At 53.7% G+C, this 24,692-nt stretch overlaps 1 protein-coding gene across 1 annotated transcript; it reads right to left on the bottom strand.

Annotated features, from left to right (window-relative positions):
• Positions 1-113: 113 nt before the first annotated feature.
• Positions 114-24,243, bottom strand: SETD1A (SET domain containing 1A, histone lysine methyltransferase). The gene is made up of 19 exons (XM_040259882.1): positions 23,759-24,243; positions 22,843-23,007; positions 22,548-22,643; positions 20,534-20,804; positions 18,716-18,837; positions 18,253-18,482; positions 17,118-17,967; positions 16,178-16,960; positions 15,484-15,660; positions 15,275-15,362; positions 14,338-14,495; positions 14,120-14,207; positions 12,490-12,831; positions 4,011-5,057; positions 3,408-3,580; positions 3,205-3,315; positions 2,908-3,027; positions 1,029-1,166; positions 114-941 (listed from the first exon to the last, which is right to left on the bottom strand). The coding sequence occupies exons 2-19, from the start codon at positions 22,990-22,992 to the stop codon at positions 768-770; spliced, it is 5,118 nt and encodes a 1,705-aa protein (XP_040115816.1). The 5' UTR covers positions 22,993-23,007; positions 23,759-24,243; the 3' UTR covers positions 114-767.
• Positions 24,244-24,692: the final 449 nt, after the last annotated feature.

Raw genomic sequence — 24,692 nt, 5'->3', positions numbered from 1 at the left:
TCTACCCACCCCAAACTGCAGGCCACCTGTTTCCCCACCATCTTCGCTTGTCCCCCCCTCTGTCTTCAATCCCCATCCCACCCTACTCTTTCCCAAAGATACTGACCAAGCACTTTTGTACAATAAAGTTTAATCACAATTATAAAAATGTGGCGTCGGGTTTGCGCTATTAACATATGTACAGTCCAGCCCAACAGGAAGGGCCTGCCCCCCACCATCCTGGCCTGGCAAAGCCAGAGCTTCCAGACACCAGATGGGAGGGTGACCCACAGGTCTGGCAGGAACAGATGAGGCAGGGTTCCAGGCACGGAGTCCCCAGGACTGGGGGCGCAGGGCCCCCTCCAGGGGGAGAACATGGCCACTGCCCCCAGAGACCCCTAAACTGGGGAGGGGTGCACGCAGGGCACAGAGGGGGAGTCCCCATTAACACAAAGCATGGGGGCTGGGAGGCCCCCCAAGAACAGGATCTGTACAGGCCGGCACCCCAGGTTTCCACAGGAAACAGCTGCTGGCAGCTACAAAACATTTACAGCTTCTTCTCCGCAAAGAAAAAAAATTGGGGGGGTGGGAGGGAGGGCAGGGGCAAGAGAGGGCCCGCAGAAGGTGCCTCACGGGACTCAGGCCCCCTCGCTGGGCTCAAGGCCCCCAAGCCCACATTCCAAGAGGGGGCAGGTGGGCCCCACTGAGCCCACTAAGGCTGGGAGCGCTGGGAGCTCAGGGCGGCGAGGGGGAATAAATAGGGGTGAGGGCACCAGTCCTGCCCCACCTCAGTTGAGGGAGCCGCGGCAGCTCTCCGTGCCGCACAGACACGGGATCTTGTTGTCCTCCAGCGGGAACTTGTAGTCGTAGGTGATCTCCTCATCCACACCGATCGGCTGCTTCGAGTAGATCACGATCTTCTTCTGGGACTCGATGGTGATCACCTTGGCATAGCAGTTGGGCTGCAGGCCGAGGGCAGCATCAGTGGCGGCCGCCCCCCGCCCCAGCTCCTGCCCCACCCCCTCCCGCCGCCCCCGCCCGGTGCGCACCGTGCAGCAGTGGTTGATGAACCTCGCCAGGTTGCCGCACTTGGTGGCGTCGATGATGGTGTCATGGTCCACCCGGAACAGGTAGCTGCTGCCGATGCCCTCTTGCACGTAGCGCTTTTCCCGCATGTCGGCCACCATCTAACGGGACAGAGGGTGATGGTCAGGGGGCTGCCCCTCAGCTTCCTGCCAGGCCAGGCTGGACTCCACTGGCCCCTGCGATCAGGGGTCTGGACAGTCCCCCAGCTGCCAGCCCGGGAGCCACGCCAGCCTGTCCTGAATCCACAGATCTCCCTCCAGCACCCGCTACCCCAAAGCGCTGACTTCTGACTTTGCTTCCAGGACTTCCTCTGATGAACACCTCCCAATACCCTTGGCTGCTGTTGTGACAGAGGCACCCAGAGGAAGGAACCCAGGAAGTCTGCACTGGCCACAGGGTAGGAGAAGCAGCCACTGGCTCCTCCCAGGGGAGTCTGCCTGACCCATGGGGGAGTCCCCAGACTCTCAGGGGCTGGGACGGTTCCTGAGATGACAGTGGTTATTTCACGGACTGAACCCTACTCTTCTCCCAGGACCCTCTTTCCACATCGGGACCTACAGCTCCCGCTGCCCACCATCAGGGCCCACATTTTCATGTGAGGAGGAGTAACTCGTTTCCCAGTAAACAGCCGGATAAACCCTCTGCACTTTCCCCTTGGGCAAACTCACTCTCTTCCAGGCCTTCGAGAGCCAGTTAAGTGGGGGGACTCCTCCCAAACTCCTATCTCCAGCCAAAATCCACCTCAGTGGAACTGCTGGGCGTCACCCATGAGACATCCCCCGGGCACTGTCCTGACCAGAGGCCTCTGACCACACACCCGCTCCTCCTCTTTGCTGGCAGCCTTTCCTACTCCCAGCTGCTCAAGGCAGTGCCCGGAGAAACCGTCTTGCCTCAGCCCTTGCCCTCCATCTTCAAAACCAACTGGATGCCTGGTTCTGCCAGCTACTTGAAACCCACTGCCTGTCCAGGCCACCCCTACCTTCAGCCTGGATCTCTGCAACAGCCCCACCCAGTTCTCCACATGGCAGTCAGATGGAGGTTATTAACCTCCAAATCCTCTCCTGCTTACTGGTTCATGGCAACTTTTCTCACCATCGGTCCAATCTCATTAACATGGCTCCCAAGCTCTGTGGCGTCTGGCCTCCACTGGCCCCTTGGCCTCACTTTGCTGCCACTGGCCCGAGTTTTCCCAGTGACTTCCTTGTGCTCCTAAGACCATCCTGCCTCCAGGCCTTTGCCTATGCCTCCTACACGGGGGAGCATCCTGCCCTCCAACTGGGGCCTGGGATACTTCAGCATCATTCAGCTTCTGGTATAAACGTCACTCCTGCTGCCCTTGCCCCCCGAGCACCTCCTTTCATACAACCGAGCATCATTCTTCACTGGAGTTACCTGCTCAGTACCTGTCTTGCTCACTAAACCGTGCGGTCTTTAAGAGAGACATAATTTTCATCTTATTCGTTACTGGATCACTAACATCTAGTTTACTAGCTGCTGTTGTTTAATTGCTCAGTCATGTCTGACTCTTGTGACCCCAGCCTGCCAGGCTCCTCTGTCCATGAGATTTCCCAGGCAAGAATACTGGAGTGGGTTGCCATTTCCTTCTCCAGGGGATCTTCCCAGTTCAGGGATGGAACCTACGTCTCCTGCACTGCAGGCAGATTCTTTACTGTTGAGCCACCAGGGAAGCTAGTTTACTAGTACCCGTGACTAGTTGTTGAAGGAAGGAAGGGGAACAAAACAGGCAGGTGTCACTGACTAAGTCTGGGAGCCAGGTGAGAGCATGGGCTTTCACCCAAAGGCTGGGTGGTTTCCGTGTCAGATCAGGGGCTGGAGCCTCACCTGGCGAATGTTCTGACCCACGTATTCGATGACCATTTCATCAGCGGCGATGGGTTCCATGGCAAACAGTCCCCACTCGTGGATCCGGCTCCGGCCGAATCGGAGTTTCTTCTTCCGGAACTAGAGGGCAGAAGGCAGACTGTGCCATTGGGAATCCCCTTCAACCCAGCCGCTGGCCGCTCCTCAGACCTCCGGGGCAGAAGTGTTCTGGCCACTTGTGCCCAGACCACCCCTAGGGGTCTCCGTGACGCCACCTTCCCACAGTGCCCCTGCCCTCAACGCCCACTCTTCCCTCACCTTGAGCTGGTTTAACTTCAGCAGATCGCTGTCCATGATGGCAGAAGTGCCGATGGCGCTCAGCAGCCGCCGCTGCTCCGACCGGCGCTCCGAAAGCACGCGGTTAGTCCCCTGCGAGGAGCAGGCCAGGGAGGTGGTAAGTGACCTGAAAACTCATGGAAAGAAAATGCTGCCACTGGGCAGGTACCCGGGCAGAGACTCACCTGAGTATCCACTCCTTCCAGCTGCCGGGCCGAGACAGGGCACACATCCAGGTACCGGTCCTTCTCCTTCTTGCTGATGGGGTAGTAGCCTTCACTGCGGGCTGAGCCTGTCTGGTGCTCCCGGGGCCCGTCCTGGGGCCGCCGCTTGCGTTTCGGAGTGCTCAGGTTGGTGAGTGCAGGGTGTCAAGGAAGAGAACGGGTGCTCCCCAGTCAGATCTCTGGGGCTCTGCTCCCCTGTCCCACCACCCCCAACCCCGACCCAGTCCCAACCCATGGAAAGGGTGACTGACTGGCCTTAGCTGGAGGTCCTGAGCTTACTCACTGTTAAGACAGAAAGACAGACAGAAATGTCTTAGACTCCACCTTTTCTGCCACCAAAACATCAAAAGGCAGACAACAGGCATGAAGCAGAGAAATGGTGACTTGGCAGCCAGAGGAGAAATACCCAAGCTGAACGTGGCAGAGAACAGGCAAGGAGGTAAACACAGACCCAGGAATGATCGCAGGAGGGCAGTGCCTGGCCAGCGACCCCAGGGAGGCCCCCCACCTTCACCCCCAGGCCTGTCTCCCTGTCCCGAGGCCAGACTCTGGGGCTCAGGATATTGGTGTGCTGGACCCAGTGAGTGTCATTCAGCCAGTCGGCCCCACTAGTCTGCTGCAGAAGCCGCTCATACGTCAGCCGCAGGTAGCTCATGTCCTCCAAGTCCAGGCCCGAGTTCCAAATGTCATAGAGGATGGTCATCTGCTCAAACTCACTGCGGGGATCGAAGGTGGGGGGCGGCGGCGGGGGTGGCGGCGGGGGCGGCCGCCGGCGCCGCGTGTGGGAGCGGAGGCTGCGCCGCCGGGTGGCGCCCTCGCCATCGCTGCTGCTACTGCTGCTGCTCTCTGACGACTCGGACTCCTCTTCCTCTTCCTCCTCCTCCCCATCCTCCTGCTGCTGTGGCGGCTGCTTTGGCTCCTCCACCTCGGCCACCACCACCTCCGGGGCCTCGAGGACCTCGTCTGCCGGGGAGCTGAAGAGGGCCGCGGGGGCCGAAACGGGTTCCAAGGGACGAGGAGCAGGCGTGGAGGGTGGTGGTGGCGGCGGCCTGACGGCCAGGGCGTAGTTGTGCTCCAGGAGGATGTGGCTGAGCAGGGGGCCCGGGCGCTCTGCCTCGTCCAGCGTCTCTATGGCCTCCGAGTCGTCGGCGGCGGGCAGGGCGGGCAGGCCACGCCGTGCTGGGGTCAGGGCCAGGTCAGCCAGCACAGCCAGGTCCACTTCTGTGGCCGGTTCGGCCTCCTCTTCCTCGGTGGAGCGGCCCCGGCCTCCGGCCCGGTTCCGGCCTCCTCGGGACACCTCCTCAGGCCAACTCTTGACCAGAGAGGCGTGGTCGAGGGGCAGGTTGCGAATGGTCCGCTCCACAGCCCGGGGGGCTTTGCGGGAGGCAGGGGCGGGAGACTTGACCTGTGGCAGGGCGGCGGGGGTAGGCTCTGGGGCCGGTGCCTCCTCCACGGCAGAGAAGGAGACGGTTTTCCGGCGTTTCTTGGGTGGGGGCAGGAGAGGGATGGGAGAGGAAGGGCGCTCCTCGGGGTGTGGGGTGGGGGCCGGGGGTCCAGCTGGTGGCTCTGGGGGAGGCTGGGGCGCACTGGGAGGCGGCTCCTCGGTGGAACCTGGAGAGGGAAGCACAAAGAAGGGCGAGGGTCAGCTTCTCAGCGATCAGATGGATCTGATGATGGAAATTCGCTGGAGGCAGGCAACCAGCCAGCCTCCCCTGGGAGTCCACACCCCAGCCGCCCTCGCTCCTCACCTTCCACCTGACACACTGGCCTCTCCCCCGTGCCGTGTCCTCATTAGGAGGGGTTCCCCTGATGGGATGGCATTTTGCATCTGCTGATTCATACCTTCTGCAAACACTTCCTGAGCACTAACTACGGGAAAGCCTTTGACAGTGTGGATCACAACAAACTGTAGAAAATTCTTAAAGAGATGGGAATACCAGACCACCTGACTTGCCTCCTGAGAAATCTGTATGCAGGTCTCGAAGCAACAGTTAGAACTGGACATGAAACAACAGACTGGTTCCAAATCGGGAAAGGAGTACGTCAAGGCTGTATATTGTCACCCTGCTTATTTATCTTATATGCAGAGTACATCATGAGAAATGCTGGGCTGGAGGAAGCACAAGCTGGAATCAAGACAGCTGGGAGAAATATCAATCACCTCAGACATGCAGATGACACCACCTTCATAGCAGAAAGTGAAGAACTGAAGAGCCTCTTGATGAAAGTAAAAGAGAAGAGTGGAAAAGTTGGCTTAAAACATTCAGAAAACTAAGATCATGGCATCTAGTCCCATCACTTCATGGCAAACAGGTGCGGTAGCAATGGAAACAGTTACAGACTTTATTTTTTGGGGCTCCAAAATCACTGCAGATGGTGATTGCAGTGGTGACTGCATTAAAAGACGCTTGCTCTTTGGAAGAAAAGTTATGACCAACCTAGATAGCATATTCAAAAGCAGAGACATTACTTTGCCAACAAAGGTCCATCTTGTCAAAGCTATGGTTTTTCCACTGGTCATGTATGGATGTGAGAGTTGGACTATAAAGAAAGCTGAGTGCTGAAGAATTGATGCTTTTGAACTGTGGTGTTGAAGACTCTTGAGAGTCTCTTGGACTGCAAGGAGATGCAACCAGTCCATCCTAAAGAAAATCAGTCCTGAATATTCATTGGAAGGACTGATGCTGAAGCTGAAACTCCAATAATTTGGCCACCTGATGTGAAAAACCGACTCACTGGAAAAGACCCTGATGCTGGGAAAGATTGAAGATGGGAGAAGGGGACAATAGAGGATGAGATGGTTGGATGGCATTACCAACTCAATGGACATGACTTTGAGTAAACTCCAGGAGTTGGTGATGGACAGGGAGGCCTGGCGTGCTGCAGTCCATGGGGTCACAAAGAGTTGGACATGACTGAGCTACTGAACTGAACTGAACTATGGGAGGGCTTCCCTGGTGGCTCAGATGGTAAAGTATCTGCCTGCAATGTGGGAGACCCGGGTTCAATCCCTGGGTCAGGAGGATCCCCTGGAGAAGGAAATGACAACCCACTCCAGTATTCTTGTCTGGAAAATCCCATGGACGGAGGAGCCTGCTAAGACATGACTAGCGACTTCACTTTTAACCATGTCAGGTATGAGGAAAACACCTTTGAAGCCCTTCTGGAACTTCTAGTCCAAGGAAACAATCACGTGAAACACAGGGCAGCACAGGCTCTGAGGGGCAGGGGTGGCGCTCTGAGGGCAGGGGTAGCACTCTGAGGAAACTCAGCACTTGGACTCCAGTCTTTCTCTTTTCTTTAACCACGACTGGTAGTGACAGAACCTCATCCAACAATCAGACAGACATCAGACAACTTTTTTTGCCAGCTTCATTTTGTAACCAGGATGCAACTGCCCAGATCTCCCCAGAATTAAAGTATCCATTATTTTGACTACAAACAATATTCTTTGTTCTGTGAGGTTAAAATATATACAATGTAAGAAACTGAATCTTGTATTAAAAGGCTTTATAAAATTGTACTGGAGTCTTACCCAATGAGAAAGGAGTAAGGAAGTCCCCCCTCAAGAAGCTGAGGTGGTACTTTATTTGGGCTTTTCCTTCACGTCAATGAAATTACACTTTTTTGGCTTTAGAAATCTTTTCTAAATGTACATATACAAATGTGGATGCCATTGCAAAGCCAGGAAGGGCACCTTCAGGACTGGTGGAAGTTCCCACTGGAGGACACTGGGACAAAGATTGGGGCAGGCGGGGGTGGTAGGGTTGTGCCAAATGGGGTGGGGCTTTTGCTTTTTTCTGTATTCTCTGATTTTTTTTTTAACATGAGAGTTCGTGTATTACTTGTGCAGGTTTTTAAAATAAACAGGTATTAACCTTCTCCACCCTGCAACTTCTTTGTCTAAAATAAAATAGTAATACAATGTTACATGTCAATTACATATGTATAAAATAGAAAAACAAAGTTATATCAACAGGGAATTACAGCCATTCTCTTGTAATAACTTTTAATAATCTGTGAAAATACCAAATCACTATGCTGTACACCTGAGACACATAATATTGTAAGTCAAGTATACTTAAAAAATAAATACATTAAAAAAAAGAAAAGAAAAAAACAAAACAAAACAAAACAAAAAAAAAAAGAAAAGAGGCTGAGAGTGGACTAAGGTCCTCAGGATGAGGGTGAGTGAACGAGCAGGTGGTCCCATCTCTCCTGGCTAATGGGACAGGAAACACATCCTCCCTTGGTGGGGACCCCCTGAGGCTGGCTGAGTGCGACCCCCTGAGCTGCTGCTGTTCAGGCACAGCCCTCTCCCAGGGGCTGTCCTGAAGACCTGACCCATCCCTGTGAGGCCAGTCCATGGCCTCGCCCTTTCACCCTAGGCTGTAGCCACTCAAAGAGGCACGGTCTTTCAGGCCCCTGGCCCTTTGCTTACATGGTTCCCTTTGTTCCGAATACCTCATTCCTTTCGCCCATCCAGAAAGCCTGCACACAGCTTTTGAACCCAGCTCAAGGCCACTACCGTTGTGAAGACTTACCCAGTTTCCTCAGGTATTGCTAGTGTGTCTTCTTCTCAGAACCAGAAGGCTGGTGGCTCTCAATTGCCAGCTTCAAATTTGCTGTACCAGATTAATAGCTGGAATTTTGTGCCAAACACTAATCCACGCCTTTCACTATAGTAAATACTCACTTCATTCTCCCAACAACCCAATGATGTGAGTACTATTATTAACCCCATCTTACAGAGTCAAGGCAGAGAGAGGTTGATAATCTGCCCAATCACACAGCTAGCAAGTGGCAGCACAAGGCCTGTGCCCCAGGGCAGCCTGGGGTCTGAGTTTGGGATCTTATCTCCTGCTCCATGCACCTCCTGGCCTGCAACTCCGTGGTTGCAGTCTGGCTCTACCATCCACAGAGCTCAAGGGCAGCTGGTACCAGGTCTGGCCTGAGCAGGCAGTGATCAACATGCCTCCATTGCCTCAACCAACATGCCCCCAGCCTCCTGTCTCTCGAGGCTCCAGACACCCCCGGGCTGTCAGCCAGGAGCAACCCACGCTCTGAAGCTAGCGAGGCCCTGGGTGCTGCTCTCCAGTCCCCTAGCTCCTACAAGTTCTCTCCTGTCTAATCCTTTCCTGTGCTCCAGGGCAGCCTTCTCCTCTGCCCCACCCTAGCCTACTATGCCCCCTGGCACCCTGGTTTTGGAGAAAACCCAATCCCTCCCCCAACACAGCTTCTTCCAAAGACTTCCCTCCTGCTCCCCGTCCTGAAGGAAAGCTGGCCATGCCTTTCATAATTCTGGGAGACAACTTTTGGAGTACCTGCCCACTCGATACAACTCCCAGAAGCTACTGTTTATACTGTATGACCTACCCCACTTCCTGCCCCCAGGCTGTCACTAAGTGATGGCTGTGTGACCCAAGCCATCCCAACTAGAAACTTCCCCCAGGATAAGGATTCAAGATAGGAGGGGGTCTGTCTGTGGGGCAGACATATTCTGCTAGAATGGAGAAGCAGAGGACGACCATGTGCAGCAGAGAAAGACAAGAAAGTCGAGATTTAAAGGTGTCCAGGCCCCTGTCCTTGGGATCCACCAGACCAGTCCTCTCCAGGCTCCAGCCATCAGACCACACAGGCCTCTATCCAGTCGTGTCCTTGGTAGCTCAGATTCCCCTACCATTCTCTAAAGGCCTTCATCTTCCTCTCCTCTCTCTCTCCTGCCATCTACCTACCTAGAGGGTTCTGACAGCCTACCTACTCGCCAGATTCTCATAGTCACTCATCCTCAGTTACCCTCCACGAGTCACACACCTGATCTCATCACCCCCCTCCACCTCAGACTGTGACTCTGACCCCTACCCTCTGACCACAGTTCTCCAGGTCCTTTCAGTTCACCCCATGAAACCTATTCAATTTCCCATCCTCTATCATCCTCCAGTCCATCACCTTCCCCCTAAAGTAACTTTACTCTTGGTCGTTTCATATCATGGGGGCCCTTGCTTTGTCCTCTCCTTTCACGCTACTTTCTGAAGCCTTCCACTACCTCTATCTAACCTGGAATCCACCCAACCCATCTCTCCTCCTTCACCTCAACGTTCCAGGCTCCACTTGTGCCCCCTCACTCTCAGAAATGTCCTGCCTGGGACTTCCCTGGTGGTCCAGTGGCTAAGACTCTGTGCTGCCCAGGCAAGGGGTCTGGATTCGATCCCTGGTCAGGGAACCAGATCCCACATGCCGCAACTAAAGATCCCCAGTGCTGCAATTAAGACCCAGCAGAGCCAAATAAATAAATTATACACACACACACAGAAAGTAAAAAGAAATGTCCTGCCTTCCTACTAAAGAGAGGAGAAGGTGGCCTTCAGGCCAAAACCCCACAACGTCCTGTCTCCCTATTCACAGAAAGACCTGCATCTGACCTACAGAGCCCATCCCCCACCTCCCAGGGTGCCGCTCCAGCAAGCATTCCTCTCTCTCTCTCTCTCTCTCTCTCTCTCTCTCAGTCCTTCCACTTGCTCTCTGTTCCCTTCAGTGTATGGACACACTCAAGTCTCGCCTACTTTGAAAAACTAACCTTCCATCAACCCCACAGTTTTTTGCCATCTCTCCAATCCCGGCTGGGAAACCTTGACCATCTCACTAAGCCTCACATTCCTCACCTGTAAAATGGGAGGAGCAGGGATGCTATGAGGAGTAAATGAGAAAGTGATATTTGCAATGCACTAGGCCTAGAGCCTGGCACACGGGACCTACTCAAGAAACGTTCACTAACATTAGGTACCATCCCCCTCAACTCTCTTCTTCCACAAGCATAGCTTACCCTTACCGAAAGAATGGTTATCTGTCACTTGCCCTTACTCCTTAACACCCTCTAAATTGAGCCACACTACTGAAATTGATAAGGTAAGGTAAGCTTATCAATTTCATAAGTTGGTGACCTCCTAACCGACAAATCCAACACTCGCTTTCCTTTTGAGGCCTTCCAAAAATACAGGCCACGCTCCCCTTTTGATACCCTGGGCTTTCAGGTTTCCTTCCCACCTCTCTGGTCATTCCTTTTCAGCCTCCCCTGGCTCCACTCTGCCCACTCTCTCTTATAAAACAGTTAGGCTCTGGCCCCTTTCTCTCATTCCATACACCCTTCCAAGGTATACGCATGTATTCACACCCATACTTACAAATACCTATCGCATTTCCCACCTACTGTTTTCTAGAGCTTCAGATCTATTCTTTTTTAACATTTTATACTGGAGTATAGTTGATTAACAAGGTTGTGACAGTTTCAGGTGTAGAGCTTCAGATCTATTGATTCAACTGCCCATTGAATGTTCCTACCTGGAGGTCCCAGAGGCACAGGAAACTTAACCCCAATTAAATGCATCAGACTTCTCCCTAGTTCTGGCTTTCCTTGAGTTTCCTTTCCTGGTAAGTACTTTAACTGAGAGGTTCTGGCTCCTAAATTTCTCTCAAACCCTCCTCCCCACTTCCACTCCCCGCACCCTGTCCTCACTGTAACCACCCGGCTCTAGTTCAGGCCCTTCGCTCACCCGCATCCCTTTAAACCTTCTCAGGAGCTGTCCCACTTCCTTCTTCACCTCTTAGAAATCCTCCCACTTCTGCCAAAATGATCCTCCTGACATGCAGATCTGATCACATCTCGCTTTTTCTTCCTACCCTCTCAAACAGTACTGTGATAAATACCCCCTGACCTGCGACCCCATCGGCTCTTCTGCCACCCAAGGACTTCAAGAGGCTGAAAGGTGTCTTAGGGTTAATCAGTGCCTCAATTCCTCCTCTCACGGGATCTGGACCAGAACAGAGTGCATCAATGCTGAAAGGTCTTCCTGTGCTCACTGACTGTCTCCACAAATTCCCAACAAGGTTCGAACGAAATTTCTGGAAGGCCACACACATCTCTAAAGCGGAACTTGAAAACCGAGTTAATTCCATCATGAGAGCAAGCCGAATTACCACCACTGCTTGCCTTACTGAAACAGCCTTTTTAATCTCCCTGCATACACTCTGGCCCCTCTCCAAGTTTTCTCTGCACTGCATCTTTTCAAAACATGGCTATAATCACGTCAGTCTTCTGATGGCATTCCACTGCCCTCTACATCAAGCCCAAATTCCTAGCAAGGCTTATTCATTTTCCATGATTCAGCCCTTGCTCATCTCTTCAGTTTAGGCCACCCTAGCTCCCCCTTACTCTCACTCCCCAGGTTAGCTTTCCTTTTTATCTTCGAGCACACCATTTCCTCTGCCTCAGGGCCTTTGCACACGCTCTCCTGCCTGCCTTGGCTTGATTCTAGCCCAATGGTGCTTCAGCAGGGAAGACCTCCTCACAGATGTGCCCAGGTTCTCAAAGTACCCAGACTTTTCTTTCACGGCTCTTACAGTTTGTAGCCACAGAATTTCTTAAGTATTTTTTTAAGGAGAGGCTGAACTGTCTCTTCCTACAGATGGTAAGTTTCATGAGGGTGAAAACAGGGCCTATTGTGCACCCTATCCTATCCCTCACCCCCATTCAATAAATAAGTTTCTACTGCCTGAAGCAACAGTTCACTCAGCAAGATACATTACATGTGAGGTATAAAATGACAACTGAATGTACAAATTCACAAAGAAAAGCAAAGGTAGAACTAACTTCTCAGTTCACACTGTTAATAGTTATCATCTATCCAACCTGTCCATTTAAACCCAGATATATACTACACATTAAAGGAAGAGGGTTAAGAAAAAATGAGAAGGAGAAATTTACTGAATTGGGAATTCTCTCCTTATTTGAGAAGAGACCATTCTGTTTTTAGTAGCCAGACACCTGGTCCGTCTCAGAAAACTGTTTCTGGCAGTGTGATCTAAGCGTGTCAGGCCATAAATGTCTCCAAGGGAGGAGTGACAGGAGACGGTGACTCCTGGCCAACTCTGCGTGCTTTCCAACGAGTCACACATGTGCATACCATTAATAAATGTCAACCCCACCGTTCCCATGAACACAGACACACACACACACAGACTTTGACAGCAGCTCCCCACCACCTACCTGCAGGTCCCACAGGAGACTTCTCCTGTTCGGGGAGAGGTGCGACTGGGGAGTCTTCAACCCTTTCTGGCTCGGGCTCCTCTGCAGGTGCTGACAGGGGCGTGGGGACATCTCTGGGGGGCGACGATGCTGAAGGTATGGTTGCTGGCTGCTCCTCTTCCTCTTCTTCTTCCGAGGAGGACTCAGATGAGGAGGAGGACGACGAAGATGAAGACGAAGAGGATGAAGACGACGAGGAGCTGGAGGAACTGCTGCTCTCAGAGTCCGACGTGCTATCATTCTCACCATCTGAGTCAGCATACAGAGAACATTTGGAGGACGAATCGCTTTCCCCGTCCTCGCCTGGAAATCCAGAAGGGGGAGTCAGGCGAGGTGAGAAGACCCCTCATTTAGTCAAGCTGTGGGTTCATTCTCTGAGTCACTACTAGGGATACGTGAGGCTCCGTGCTAGGTGCTGGGGACTCCTACCCACAAGGAGATGGAGAGGCACACAACTTGCCTACAGTGTGATAAATTCCAGTATGAAGGGTTGGGGTGGGGGGTGGCACGGTGCAGGCAACGGGAAGGCCCAGATTCCACCTGGTGGATCAAATCAGGGAAGGCATCCTCGTGAAGGAAATGCTGACGTGAGGAAGAACAGGGAGGAGTTCGCCCAGCAGACCCGGGGGCTGAATGGGGACGTCATAGGTAAGAGAAGATGGTGCCCTTGGAAGAGACACTGAGGCAGGAAGACTGACAGGAACTGGTGACCACGTGGATGTGAAGGGGTCTGCGCCCCTCACTCTTAGCAGATGACTTTGCCCTCCGCTCTCCTTAGAGGGAGGCTCGCAGACCATCTTTCTTACAATTCTGGCCTCTGAAATGGCACCACTTGGAGGCATTTCTTTACCATCAGCTATAAAAGAGCCCTGAGGCATTCCCTGAGCCTGTTCCTCCCGACCCCATTAATCTAGTTCATTTTCTTCAAAGCAAGTCTCTCCACTGGAAGTGCTGCTATTTGTCCACTTGTTTGTCAAGTGCCCGCCTCCCATCTGGCTGATCGCCAGCTTCAGAAAAGCAGGAACCACCTCTGCCTTGGGCACTGCTATGTCCTAATACCTAGAACGGTGCCTGGCTCACAACAGGGGCTCAGCATCCATTTCTGAAGAAAGGAATGAAGAGAGAGACTGAACCATGTACCCAGGCCTCAATCAATGTGGAAGAACAGACACGTGTTCAACTGAGTCACGGAGTTTGCTTCAATGACAGCAGCTGCAGGCAGGGGAAGAAGCTGACAGAGCTTGGTGGCCGGGCTTTAAGGGAAGAGCAGTGCCCAAAGGGGGAAAGGCACAGTGTGGCAGCAGCAGGGGCAGCAGGAAAAGGCAGCCCCCTTATCTTGGGAAGAGAAATAGGCTGTGCTGGGTTGTCTTCATGAGAGGGCCTGTTTCAGAGGAAAGCAGGAGGGAGTATTCTGGGTGTTGTTTGCAGTGGGCCAAGGGTTCCAAAGAATGAGGCTAAAAGGCAGTTGTTGTGGGGGAAGGCAAAGATGGCCAGTCGATCCAGAGGGCAGGTTACACAGGCAAGGAAAGGGCTGGACGGGTGGTTGAATCTCTCCCTTCCCAGAATTCAACTGCACACCCTGGGTGCTTACCGTCTGATGCTTCTGTCTCCTTCTTTGCAGCATCCATGGCTTCCTCACGCTCTTCATCTTCATCATCTTCCTCTTCATCCTCCTCATCCTTAGGGAAAGGGACAATTGGGAATTAACAGGAGAAGAACGACTGGTCCTCTAAGAAGCGTGGCCACCGGGGCTCCAGCGCAGAGAGAAGCTGGCTATGGCGGCAGGGACTCGGAACGCAGGCTCCTCACCTTCTCTGAGGAGGACTCCTGGGATGCCTCCTCCCCCTCGCTGTCCAGAGCAAAGGACTTGCGGTGCTTGCCCTGGGTCTTGCTTCGCTCTTCATCTCGTTTCGGGGGCTTGGTCCCCGGACGGCCTGGCTCTCCAACCTCCTTCTCTCGCTCAGCATCTAGGCCCAGAAGAGGGGTAGGTGGCGCAATTTACCACCAGCAGTAACAGCCCCATCTGGTGAAAGGAGCTCTTCACACACCACCACTGGCCTTTCTCACAGTCCCATAACACAGACCTTGTTTCATAGACAAGAAACTGAGGCTCAGCAGAGAAACACACAAACTGCAGAGTTCCTTCACACTTTACACAGTTTTAAACACACTGGACCCATTTTATCTTTCATCCTTTTCTGGGCTGGGTGAAAGAGGGAGGTGAGTTCTTTTACTATCTGGCCCAAGAAAGTTGTACTTAAGTCAACAGGTCTCCAGGGAAGCAGATCAGATTCAGTAAGGAAGATTCCCAGCCATGGAAGCCTTCAAGCTATATAGCTAAGACTTAGACAGACTGGTAAGAAGGCTGCAAGCATGCTTAAGCAATAGATGGTAAATTTGGGTGGATAACCTGTCTAACTGCATATCTCAAAGAACTACTTTATTATAACTTTGTTTCAAATCTTCACTTGGATTCTTGCCCTCAAGACACCTTCACTCCTTCACCCCTTCTTCTTGCTTTCCTATCAGAATCTACAGCCTGCCAGGCTCCTCTGTCCATAGAATTCTTCAGGCAAGAATGCTGGACTGGGTAGCCATTCCCTTCTTCAGGGAATCTTCCCGATCCAGGGATCAAACCCAGGTCTCCCACATTGTAGGCAGATTCTTTACCATCTGAGCCACCAGGGAAGGCCATCAGAATCTAAGCAGACGGTTTTCCCCTTTTTCCTCCACCTGACCTACTCACCATCTTCATCTTCCTCAGCTGGAGTAGAAGGCCGGGGCCTCTTTTCCTCACTGGCCTCTGAAATTTCCGAAGGCTCTTTTCGCTTTACCTACAAGATGAAAAGAGAAAACCCAAACACTCACGGTTCCCAACCACCCTTATTCTAAGGAAGGGAACCCCACTTTCAACTCTATCCCCACCCAACCAGGCAAGATCACAATTCTGGGTACCTTGAAAGAAGGCAGCCGCAGGGCCCCTCGCAGTCCTGATCCAAAGGCGAAGGCTTCAATGCCAGTGGTACCGCCACTCTTGGCCCAGTCTACGAGGGACAGCAGGCCTGGCTCTTTGAGCTTTGTCTTCTCTTTATCCTCCTCCTTGGCTTGCTGTTTAGCTGCATTCTGGAATGGCTGCAGGCAGTAGGGGGACTGAGCCCCAGAACCCAGGTGCTCCCTCCTGCCTCCTGCCTGAGAACTACTCCCAGGCCCCAGGAATACAGAAAGGCATCCACTCACTTCTCCATTTGACACACATCTACGCCACACCTCCCTCCACCAGCCCCTGTACAGGCATCTTCTCAAAAGTCCGCTCAGTCCGTCTATCAATCTCACAAAGCTGCTGCTATTACTCCCACTCTACAAATGGAGACACTGCAGAGCGACGCCCAGAGAGGTTTACGGGCTTCGTCTGCCGCAAGGCAGCGGTGGAACCAGGACAAAGCTCTTCCGACTCTTCAGACGCCTCCCTTTTCTACTGTTCTGGGTACCCTCCAACCCCTCTGTGCTCAGCTGTATGGACCACTGAGCGCCTCGTCTCTCCACTCACCCTGACCAACTCTCTTTCCTGAGCTGTGTAGCCTGAAGAAGCCAGAGGTCTATTTCCACCAATGGAGCCCTGGTCTCTCCAGTCCCAGGCACTGGCCCTCACCTTGGCCTTCTCTTCCTTGCTCTCCCACCACTGGTCAAAGGCTCCAAAGGCCACGTTCTCCACCATCTTGCGGTTGAGGTCTCGCTGCATGATGCTCTTCATCTCCTGGACCAGGGTGGCCAGTACACGGCCCACGGTGCCTGCCGATGGTAGGGCCTTGCCCTCAGCCAGCTCTGCTTCCTCCCGGGGGGGCAGCCGGGCCTCTTCTCCTGAGACTGAAGAGGGCAAGGGCTCGGCTGCCATGGGCAAAGGCAGGTGGTAGGCCTCCCGGGAGTATGCCCCTCGACCTTCTTGCCCTTGAGCATACAGAGCGTATGGTAGGCCATAGGCTGCCTCTTGGTGGGGCGGGAATGGGAGGAAGGCCTCCCCAAAGGCCCCACCAGGGGGACCAGCTGAGGTCGCGGTCAATCCTTTGCCTTGCCGCAGCTGGTGGAGCCGAGTTAACATCTGGGTCTGCATCTGGAAGGACATGGGCATTCCTCCCCACTGAGCCCCAAGTCGATCCATGAGCTCTAAGGAGTTCACAAAGTCATAGATGTGGGGGGGTGGCGGAGGAGGAGGAGGGTACTCGGGAGGAGGCGGCCCATCGGGTCGCGGGGGGAGGAGGTAGGCAGGCTGGTGGGGAGGATAACCAAGGGGAAGGGAAGCCAAGTATGGAGGGGGCGGGGGAGGTGGCGGCGGAGGGGGCGGAGGTTGCTGGGGGGGTGTCGGGGCCGGAGGGGGTGAGCCGCCCCTGTCGTCATCGGAGATTTCCATGTCCTCTCCAGAAGAGCATGGAGAAGCCTGTGGGGCGCAAAGAATGGTCACAGGAGGCTACCACCGGTTCCATGGACTTTTCCCCAAATCTCTGTTCTCTTGCCCAGTTCTCTTCCTTCTTCCCCTGGGCCCAAGCCTGCTCTCCCAGATCCCAGGCACCTCCATGGGCAGACCCCAAACTCACCTGGTTCTGTCCGTTGGCCTTGGGCGACTCCCGGGTAGCGCCTGTTTCCCCACTCCCTGTAGGTGCCACATCCTCAAAACTCGCCGGGGCTGGAGGGGGTGTGCAGGGCCCGTGACCAGACCCAGAAGGGGCCTCGCTCCCTGTGTCCCGAGCCCCCGGGCCCGTGCTGCTGTTCTCTTCCTCTTCCTCAGTGTCAGAGGCCAGGAAGGAAAACTTGGAACGCTGCTCCTTCAACAACATCTCAATGCGGGAATCCAGGCTGCTGTGCTGAGCGAAGGGTACGCTCTCGTTGGTGGTCTCTGGGGCTGGGGAACCGGAACGGGCTGGTGAGGCTGGGCGTGGGGAGGTTCGAGCTTCTTCTCTCTCAGGGCTGGGCCCCCCGCCGCCCCCTCCTCCACCAGGTTCTGGAGGCTCTGGGGGCGGAGCTTCAGACGCAGGAGGCCGGTAGTCCTGGTCAGCAGGCCGATTGGGCTCGGGGGGCAAGTAGGAGGTGTACGATGGCGTGAAGCGCTCAGCAGTATTTTCGGCAAAAGAGGCCCCGGGGGGCTCATCCCGAGTTGGCCGGCGGGGCGGGTAGGAAGCATGGCGTTGGTAGCGATTCCAGCTTTCGTAATACGTTGGGTAGTTTGAGTCGGAACCGCGAAAGTGAGAGGAGGAGGAAGAAGAGGAGGACGAAGAGGACGACGACAACGAGGAGGAAGAGGAGGCGGCGGCAGCGGTGGCGGCAGTGGTGGCGCAGATGGCGGCAGAGGTGGTCGTGGGGGCCGAAGAGGCGGAGAAATGGCGGCGGGAGAAGGAATCTTGGTAGCTGTTCTCTGACCGCCGGGGCTTGAAGGAGGTTGAAGTGGTGCTGGAGGAAACGTGCAGCGGTTAGCGGAGTGCAGCTCTGTAAGACCAAACCCCACTGCCCCGGCCATTAGCACCCAAAGCCCTTCTACACTGCCCCCAAAGGGAGACCTAATGGCTGTTAGGTTCCTAGCCACAGAGTAAATTCCCTGAGGACAGGGGTATGTTGGCTGAATCCGCAAGGAACCAATAAGACCAATTATTCCCAACTCCCTCTTTGAGACTTTGGGTTTCTTCTTCCCAGGCAGCTCCCCGCCTCCAGGGGTCTCAGAGGGGCTTTCCGCTGCACCTGCTGGAGTAGGCAGAGTCCTGAGAGTAGGGGGTGCTGCCCCGAGACGTGTAGGGGGTTCCTTGGGAGGACTGAGGGGTGAACTGGCCGAAGGAAGACGGGGTGTCCTGTCGGCTGCTGGAGAAGCTTGTGTCTTGGGAGCAGGGGGTGCCGTTGCCGGGAGTGCCCACCACAGCCGAGCCTGCCGGGAAGGCAGCTGTGTCTGACGAGGAGCGGCGGCGGGAGTCGGTCTGGGGGGAGAGAGTGCGGCAGGGGGAAACGAGAAGAGGTCAAGCACCATTCGACAACATGACCTTCACCAAACCAAGAACCCCGATCCCCTGCTTTTGGAAAGCAGTGAGGTGTCCTTTTTCTGGCTCTTCCTATACTTTAACAGTGAAGTCCGGAACTGCCCAAAGGCTGCCCCTGGCGTCTAAGTACCGTGCCCATGGGGTGAGGGCATCACCAACTACGAGCTTCTCACCGTCTCCGTGGCTGCACCAGAACCTTGGAACTTCTCACTCAGGGCCTTGCCCCCAGTGGGCACCGTCTGAGGGGTGTAGGAGCCGTTGACAATCAGTTCATAGTATTTCATTCGTTGTTGACCTAGAAGGAAGAGAATGGGAACCGACAGAGTCAGATGGAGGAAATAACTCCTTTCAGATTTTGTATTCCCACTTTTTTCTCAGGCCTCAATTTGCTAAGATTTCCTGGAGCCTAGGGGCTTTAAGTTCTGCTACCTAGTCTCTCCTCCGTAACTACTACAAACAACATATCAAGGGACACTTAATAGTTTACAAAAATACTTCTAACGTCTGTTACTATGTTCGACAATCACCAGCAGAGAAAACCATCCATAACGCTATTGTACAGGCTTAAAGAAAACTGACCTGCAGAGTGGTGAAACCTGAATTCAAACCCAGTCATCTCAAGCTGGACCCCACCATCCTCCTCATCCTGTTAACTACAGTACAATGGCAGCCTGAAGGTTGAACTCAGCCCACCATTGTGATTTATTTGCCCTACACAATCACTTAAAGTACTGGGAAGGGTGAAGGAGAAACCCACTAGTTTGGGACTTCCCCAGTGGTCCAGTGGCTAAGACTATGCAGTCCCAAGGCAGGGGGCCCAGGTTTGATCCCTGGTCAGGGAATTAGATCCTACACGCTGCAACTAAGAGTTTGCATGCCACAACTAAAGATCCTGCATGCTGCAACTAAGACCCGGGTACAGCCAAATAAATAAGTATCTTAAACAAAAACAAAACCCACGAGATTTCACACAAAAACACTAGATTTGGGGCTTAAAAAAAATCTGCTAGTCTTCATCCCCATGTACAAATTGGCTAGTGTCAGCTAATAGCTAGCACCTGCAGATGCCACTAGACAGCTGCCACAGTCCCCACCCCTCCCTACCACTACTTAGCACAGAAGTCCAGACTGCTTCATTCACCTCAGCTGCTGCTACTTGGTCCCTCAGGCGTGTCTGACTCTTTGGGACCCTATGGACTGTAGTCCCCCAGGCTCCTTTGCCCATGGAATTCCCCAGGCAGAATGCTGGAATGGGCTGCCATTCCCTTCTCCAGGGGATCTTACCAATCCAGGGATCAAAATCAGATCTCCCACACTGTAAGCAGATTCTTTACCATCTAAGCTACCAAAGAAGCCCATCACTCACCTATATATGTCCCTAATTCTCCATCTAAAATTTCAAAAACCAGTGATTTTTAGAACGTGGTGCCAAAACCTGACCTGAGGCTATTTACCATCATTTTTAATGGCACCCCACTCCAGTACTCTTGCCTGGAAAATCCCATGAACGGAGGAGCCTGGTGGGCTGCATGCAGTCCATGGGGTCGCTAGGAGTCGGACACGACTCAGTGACTTCACTTTCACTTTTCACTTTCATGCATTGGAGAAGGAAATGGCAACCCACTCCAGTGTTCTTGCCTGGAGAATCCCAGGGACGGGGGAGCCTGGTGGGCTGCCGTCTATGGGGTCGCACAGAGTCAAACACGACTGAAACGACTTAGCAGCAGCAGTAGCAGTGTGACTCTTCAGATCGTTTCTCACAAAATACAGGCATACACTAAACCAGAAGGTGCTGCCCCAGCCCTGCCAGAGACAACACGCAAAAGCCCGTATCTGTACCATAATCTCTCTATAAAATTCTGACGTGAGAAACATGTGGCCCAAGAGTTTCAGAGGAGAAATCATGGACCTGACTACTTGCCGGGCCCCAAGAAGATTTTGTGCGTACCATCTCCATCTGAGCCCAGCCCCGCAGGCGAGGGAGCCCTCACCTTTGATGTCGAGCTGGGCATGGATGATGTTGCCCATGACAGAGGTAAGGTGGAGGTTTTTGACTGTTTCCTTGGCTCCCCGAGTGCTGGTGAAGAGCACGCGGGCCAGGCCCAGGTGCTTGCGAGTACGGGGGTGGAGAAGGATCTCCACCTCTTCCACCTCACCATACTTTCGGCACATGTCCTTCAGGAAGGTCTCCCGCACGTTGTCATTCAGCCTTGCAAATGTCACTTCTTTCAGTGGGATCTGTCCGATATAGAACTCATCCAGCTGTGGAGGGGACAGGAGTTAAGTCTGGAGTCTCACTACTGATCACCATGCCTTGCCCCATTGGGAAACTTTAGTAAGATCCATGAGGCTGAGAGGGAGAGAATGGGGAAATCAAGAGACAAGGGATGGGGAAGGGGGTCCCAACAAAGGATACATCTGTCCTGACCCCTCTCTTTCCTGAATTCTCTGCACAGAATGATGGCAAGAACCAGAAAAAGAAATGTACAAAGTGAGAACTAAACATTCATAGAAGGAACCAGTTATATGAAAATAATTCACCAGCTCAGCTTTCACTAAGTGATTCCCAAGGACAGGGCACTAGGAATGCAAAGATGGAGAAAAGAGAGAGTTCTATGCAGAAAAGCAGACAGGACAAACAGACACGCACAATCAGAACACAACACAAGTGTCAACAAAGGTGCAGACAGGGTGTTTGGGAGCCCAGAGAACGAAACCTTCGCTCAGAGAGGAAGCAGGAAAAAATTCATAAAGGTGGTGTCATTCATACTGCACTTTTCGGATAAACAGGAGTTCACCATAATGACAGGACCTGTAGGGCACACGACTATAAAATAACTTGGCGTTGCCTAGAAACTGCAAAGCACACAGTACGAGAGAGCACAGGTATGCACTATCGAGGCAGGAGATGAGGCTGGCCAGACTAGTAATCACACATACCAATGCACACAAAATGTGAACTTGCCAACAAAAATAAAATAAGATGACAGCCAAACCAAAGAGATAAATGACAGCAATAAACAGAAGAGAACAGAGACAGGGAAACCAGGGAAAATGAACATAAGACTCTGTATTAAAGGAATGGCAACAGAAACAGAAAAATTAATGTTAAAAAAAAAAAGAGATGTGTTTAGAAAAAGAGTCAGCACAACTCGGTGACAAATTAAGGACAGAAGAATCATAGGATGACACCCAGGTTTCTAGCTTGTGCAGCTGAGTACATGGTATTGCCATTCATCAGCAAAAGGAAAATGGAAAGAAAAGCAGGACAAAGGGGGTGAAGATAACTGTTTTACATCTCCTGAGCTTGAGATTTCTGTGGGGCCTCCAGATGGAGCTGTCCCTCCACCAGGCAAATAAGTCTGGAGTTTCAAGAGATCTGGATGCCATCAACACTTCAGTAATAGTCAAAGTTGTGGATGGGAAAGACATTGTCCAGGAAAAGTATACAATGTGAAAAAAGAGGGAAGCGGGAACCCCACAAGTGACTTATTAAAAAGGAAGAATAAAGAGTTCACAAAGGAGATTAAGAACCACCAGTTTTCTAGACCCAGTCTTCCAAGGACTGATGAGTATCCCACCTGGACAGAGACATGGGAATCCTCTAAGGAAAAAACACAGAATAAGAGAGAGGAACAGAGGACTCCAGGGATGGAGTCCCTGGCACTGTCACTCCCCTTAACTGAGAAATTGGGGTGGCACACAGGGTACTATTTTGCTATGCATGCTCTAGAAGTACATAGTGATAGGTGTAGCAGATGGACCTGTCTTCACCCTTCAAAAAGTTAACACCCTTTTTGAGACACCTAACATATACTTTTCTAGAAAATAAACACACCTCCTGTCCACAACAACTCAGTCTCAGCCTCAGAGATTATTAGATCTGTTTTAGACTCTTTCACTAGGAAAACCCCCTTTCCCTATGCTACTTTAAGACTAGACTACCAGGATGGAGCCTCCACACCCTCCAAGGGCCACCACACCAGGAGACTAGTAGAAACGTACCTTAAACTTAGGGACTGGGAGGGAAAAGTCTCTGTTTTTGGACCTGACGTGGCAACGGGGGTCTTGGAGGTCCTCCACTGGTATATACTTTGAGTCCTAGGAAAATAATCAGGAACAGAGAGACAGCTCAAGGTGAAACCACAGTGTTGATCTCTAGAGCCTCTCTGGAGATCCACGAGCAAAAGAGCTGGGTTCTGGTTGCCCACTTTAAAGAAGGCAGGTTCTAGGTTATGAGCAGAGGTAACAGAGATCGGGTTTGAGTTCCCTAGATCTGGGGAAGGCCTGGGACACTCACGTTGACACTAAAGTGGATTCCATCGTATCTGTACACCTTTTGAGAAGGCCTGCGTAGGGCAGGGTCCAAGGCAGGATCCACGATGAGCTTGTAGTTCCGCCACTGGAAGCTCGGGGCCTTCTGCCCATCTCCCCCACCTTCCTGATCCATCTTTGCTCATTTACACTGCGAGGAAAGAGGGATAAGCAAAGGGGTTCACGACTTAGGCCCAACTCCCTTGCTGCCCCTCACTGACTAGCCCCGACTCCAGGTAACTCTCATCACCTCAGTTTCCATACCTCACTCACCATGACCCGAGGCTCCCCCAGATTTTCTCCCAAGTACCTTCTTTCACCATAACACCCCATCCTCTCTCCACCTCCCAACTCTCCCCTCTGGCCCCCAGGGCCATCTCGCGCCCCCTTACCTTCCCGTTCTCCCTAGCGCGCGCCCCACTTGGCCTCGGCGCAAGACCCCTCCCCCGCCCCCTGGCAGGCCCCGCCCCCTCCCGCCTCCTCACCGGCCAGCGGCCCAGGCCAAGCCCGGCTCCCGCTCCCACACACCGCTCCAGTCCCCGCGCCCCGATCCTCTGGCCAAGAAGTGGCACCTCTTCGGGGCGTTGGAAACACCGCGAGACCGAGCCCGAGACCCGGCTTCGGCCCTGAATCCGGGCGGGGGGTGGGGGAAACGCGCGCCGCTGCCCTCTCCTCCCGCCCCGGCGCGTTCTGCCCCCCCATCTCCGCGCACGCGCGGCGCGGCCCCACTCACCCGCTCGCGGCGAGCGGCTCCCCCTCCCCCCACCCCGCGCGGCACCTCAGCAGCGCGAGGCGGCGGCGGCGGCGGCGGCGACAGCGCGAGACCCGGCCCCGCAGCGGTGGCGGCGGCGGCGCCCCCCCACCACCACCTCCCCGGCGCGCGCACCAAACACCACCGCCACCTGCGCGAGGCCCAGCGGGCACAGCTTCTATATTCGCACTTTCGCCACGGGCGACTCCAGGAGACCCACGGGGCCGAGGATAGCGGCTTCGCCTCGGCCGGCGGCCTATGAAGCTCAAGAGTTGCGGCCCATTGAGCCTGGAGTTTGGCCGCATCCCCCGGAGAATGGACTTCACCGCGACTATCCAGCTGCTCTGGCCTGGGACCCTTGACGAATCGGCGGCGTTGAAAGCAGCGACTAATCCCAGAGGAAAAGGGGGCGGGGCGAAGGGGAGGAGGCCAGCCAGAGCTGGGGAGATTTGAGTGGCGCGTTGAACAGGCGCAGATTCGTCAGGCGGGCGGGGCGAATCGGTAGACGAGATGCGGGCTCCTTTTCTCCTCTTTCTTGCCCCTTCCTTAAGCGATCAAAGGTCTGAAAGGCTGCAGATTCGCCACGAGTCTTGGCCTCAGCTGTTGCCTCCTTTCACCAGCCTTGGTGGAGTCAAGAAAATAATGCCTGGTTAGCCAAGCCCTGTTGGCACAGTCGGCCGCTTTTCCTGGATCTTTCTTACTAGCACAACTCAGAGGACTGCTCAGTTCCGACCTGGGGGAAATGGTTACGGAGTCCGATGAGAATTTTCAGCCGAGTATGGAGGGGCCCGAGAAATTCGGAGGAGGAGCCGGCCTAGCGAATCTGCGAATTATTTAGTGGGTGGAGCCAAGGCTCCGCGCACAGAGGGCGTGGTCAGGCGTGCGGAGCCCGGCGGCTTCGGGGCGCTTCCTGTAGGACCCTCGGAAACCCGGGCGGGCTGGGAGGGGCGCCCAGGAGATGGAAAAATACCACCAACAACGGTGACTCAGGCTGTTTGGCGCCTCACGTAATGCAAGGAACGTTTTCCTCCCATTATCCTCTTTGGGCAGTTTTTTAAGATGCCCATTTGACAGATGAGGGACAC

The sequence above is a fragment of the Oryx dammah genome, unplaced genomic scaffold (assembly GCF_014754425.2).
Source record: "Oryx dammah isolate SB20612 unplaced genomic scaffold, SCBI_Odam_1.1 HiC_scaffold_2, whole genome shotgun sequence".
NCBI lineage: Eukaryota > Metazoa > Chordata > Mammalia > Artiodactyla > Bovidae > Oryx > Oryx dammah.
Note: the sequence above shows the minus strand (reverse complement) of the source record. Positions and strands in the feature narration are given on the sequence as shown.

Bases quoted from the DNA above. Each gene is read 5' to 3' on its own strand.
- SETD1A (XM_040259882.1), bottom strand. From the start codon at position 22,992: ATGGATCAGGAAGGTGGGGGAGATGGGCAGAAGGCCCCGAGCTTCCAG. The intron at 5,058-12,489 runs GTAGGTGGTGGG...TTCCCTCTCCAG, and splicing joins GTCTCCTGTGGGACCTGCAG to GTTCCACCGAGGAGCCGCCT. The intron at 3,028-3,204 runs GTGAGGGAAGAG...TCTGCCCTCTAG, and splicing joins TGAAGTTAAACCAGCTCAAG to TTCCGGAAGAAGAAACTCCG.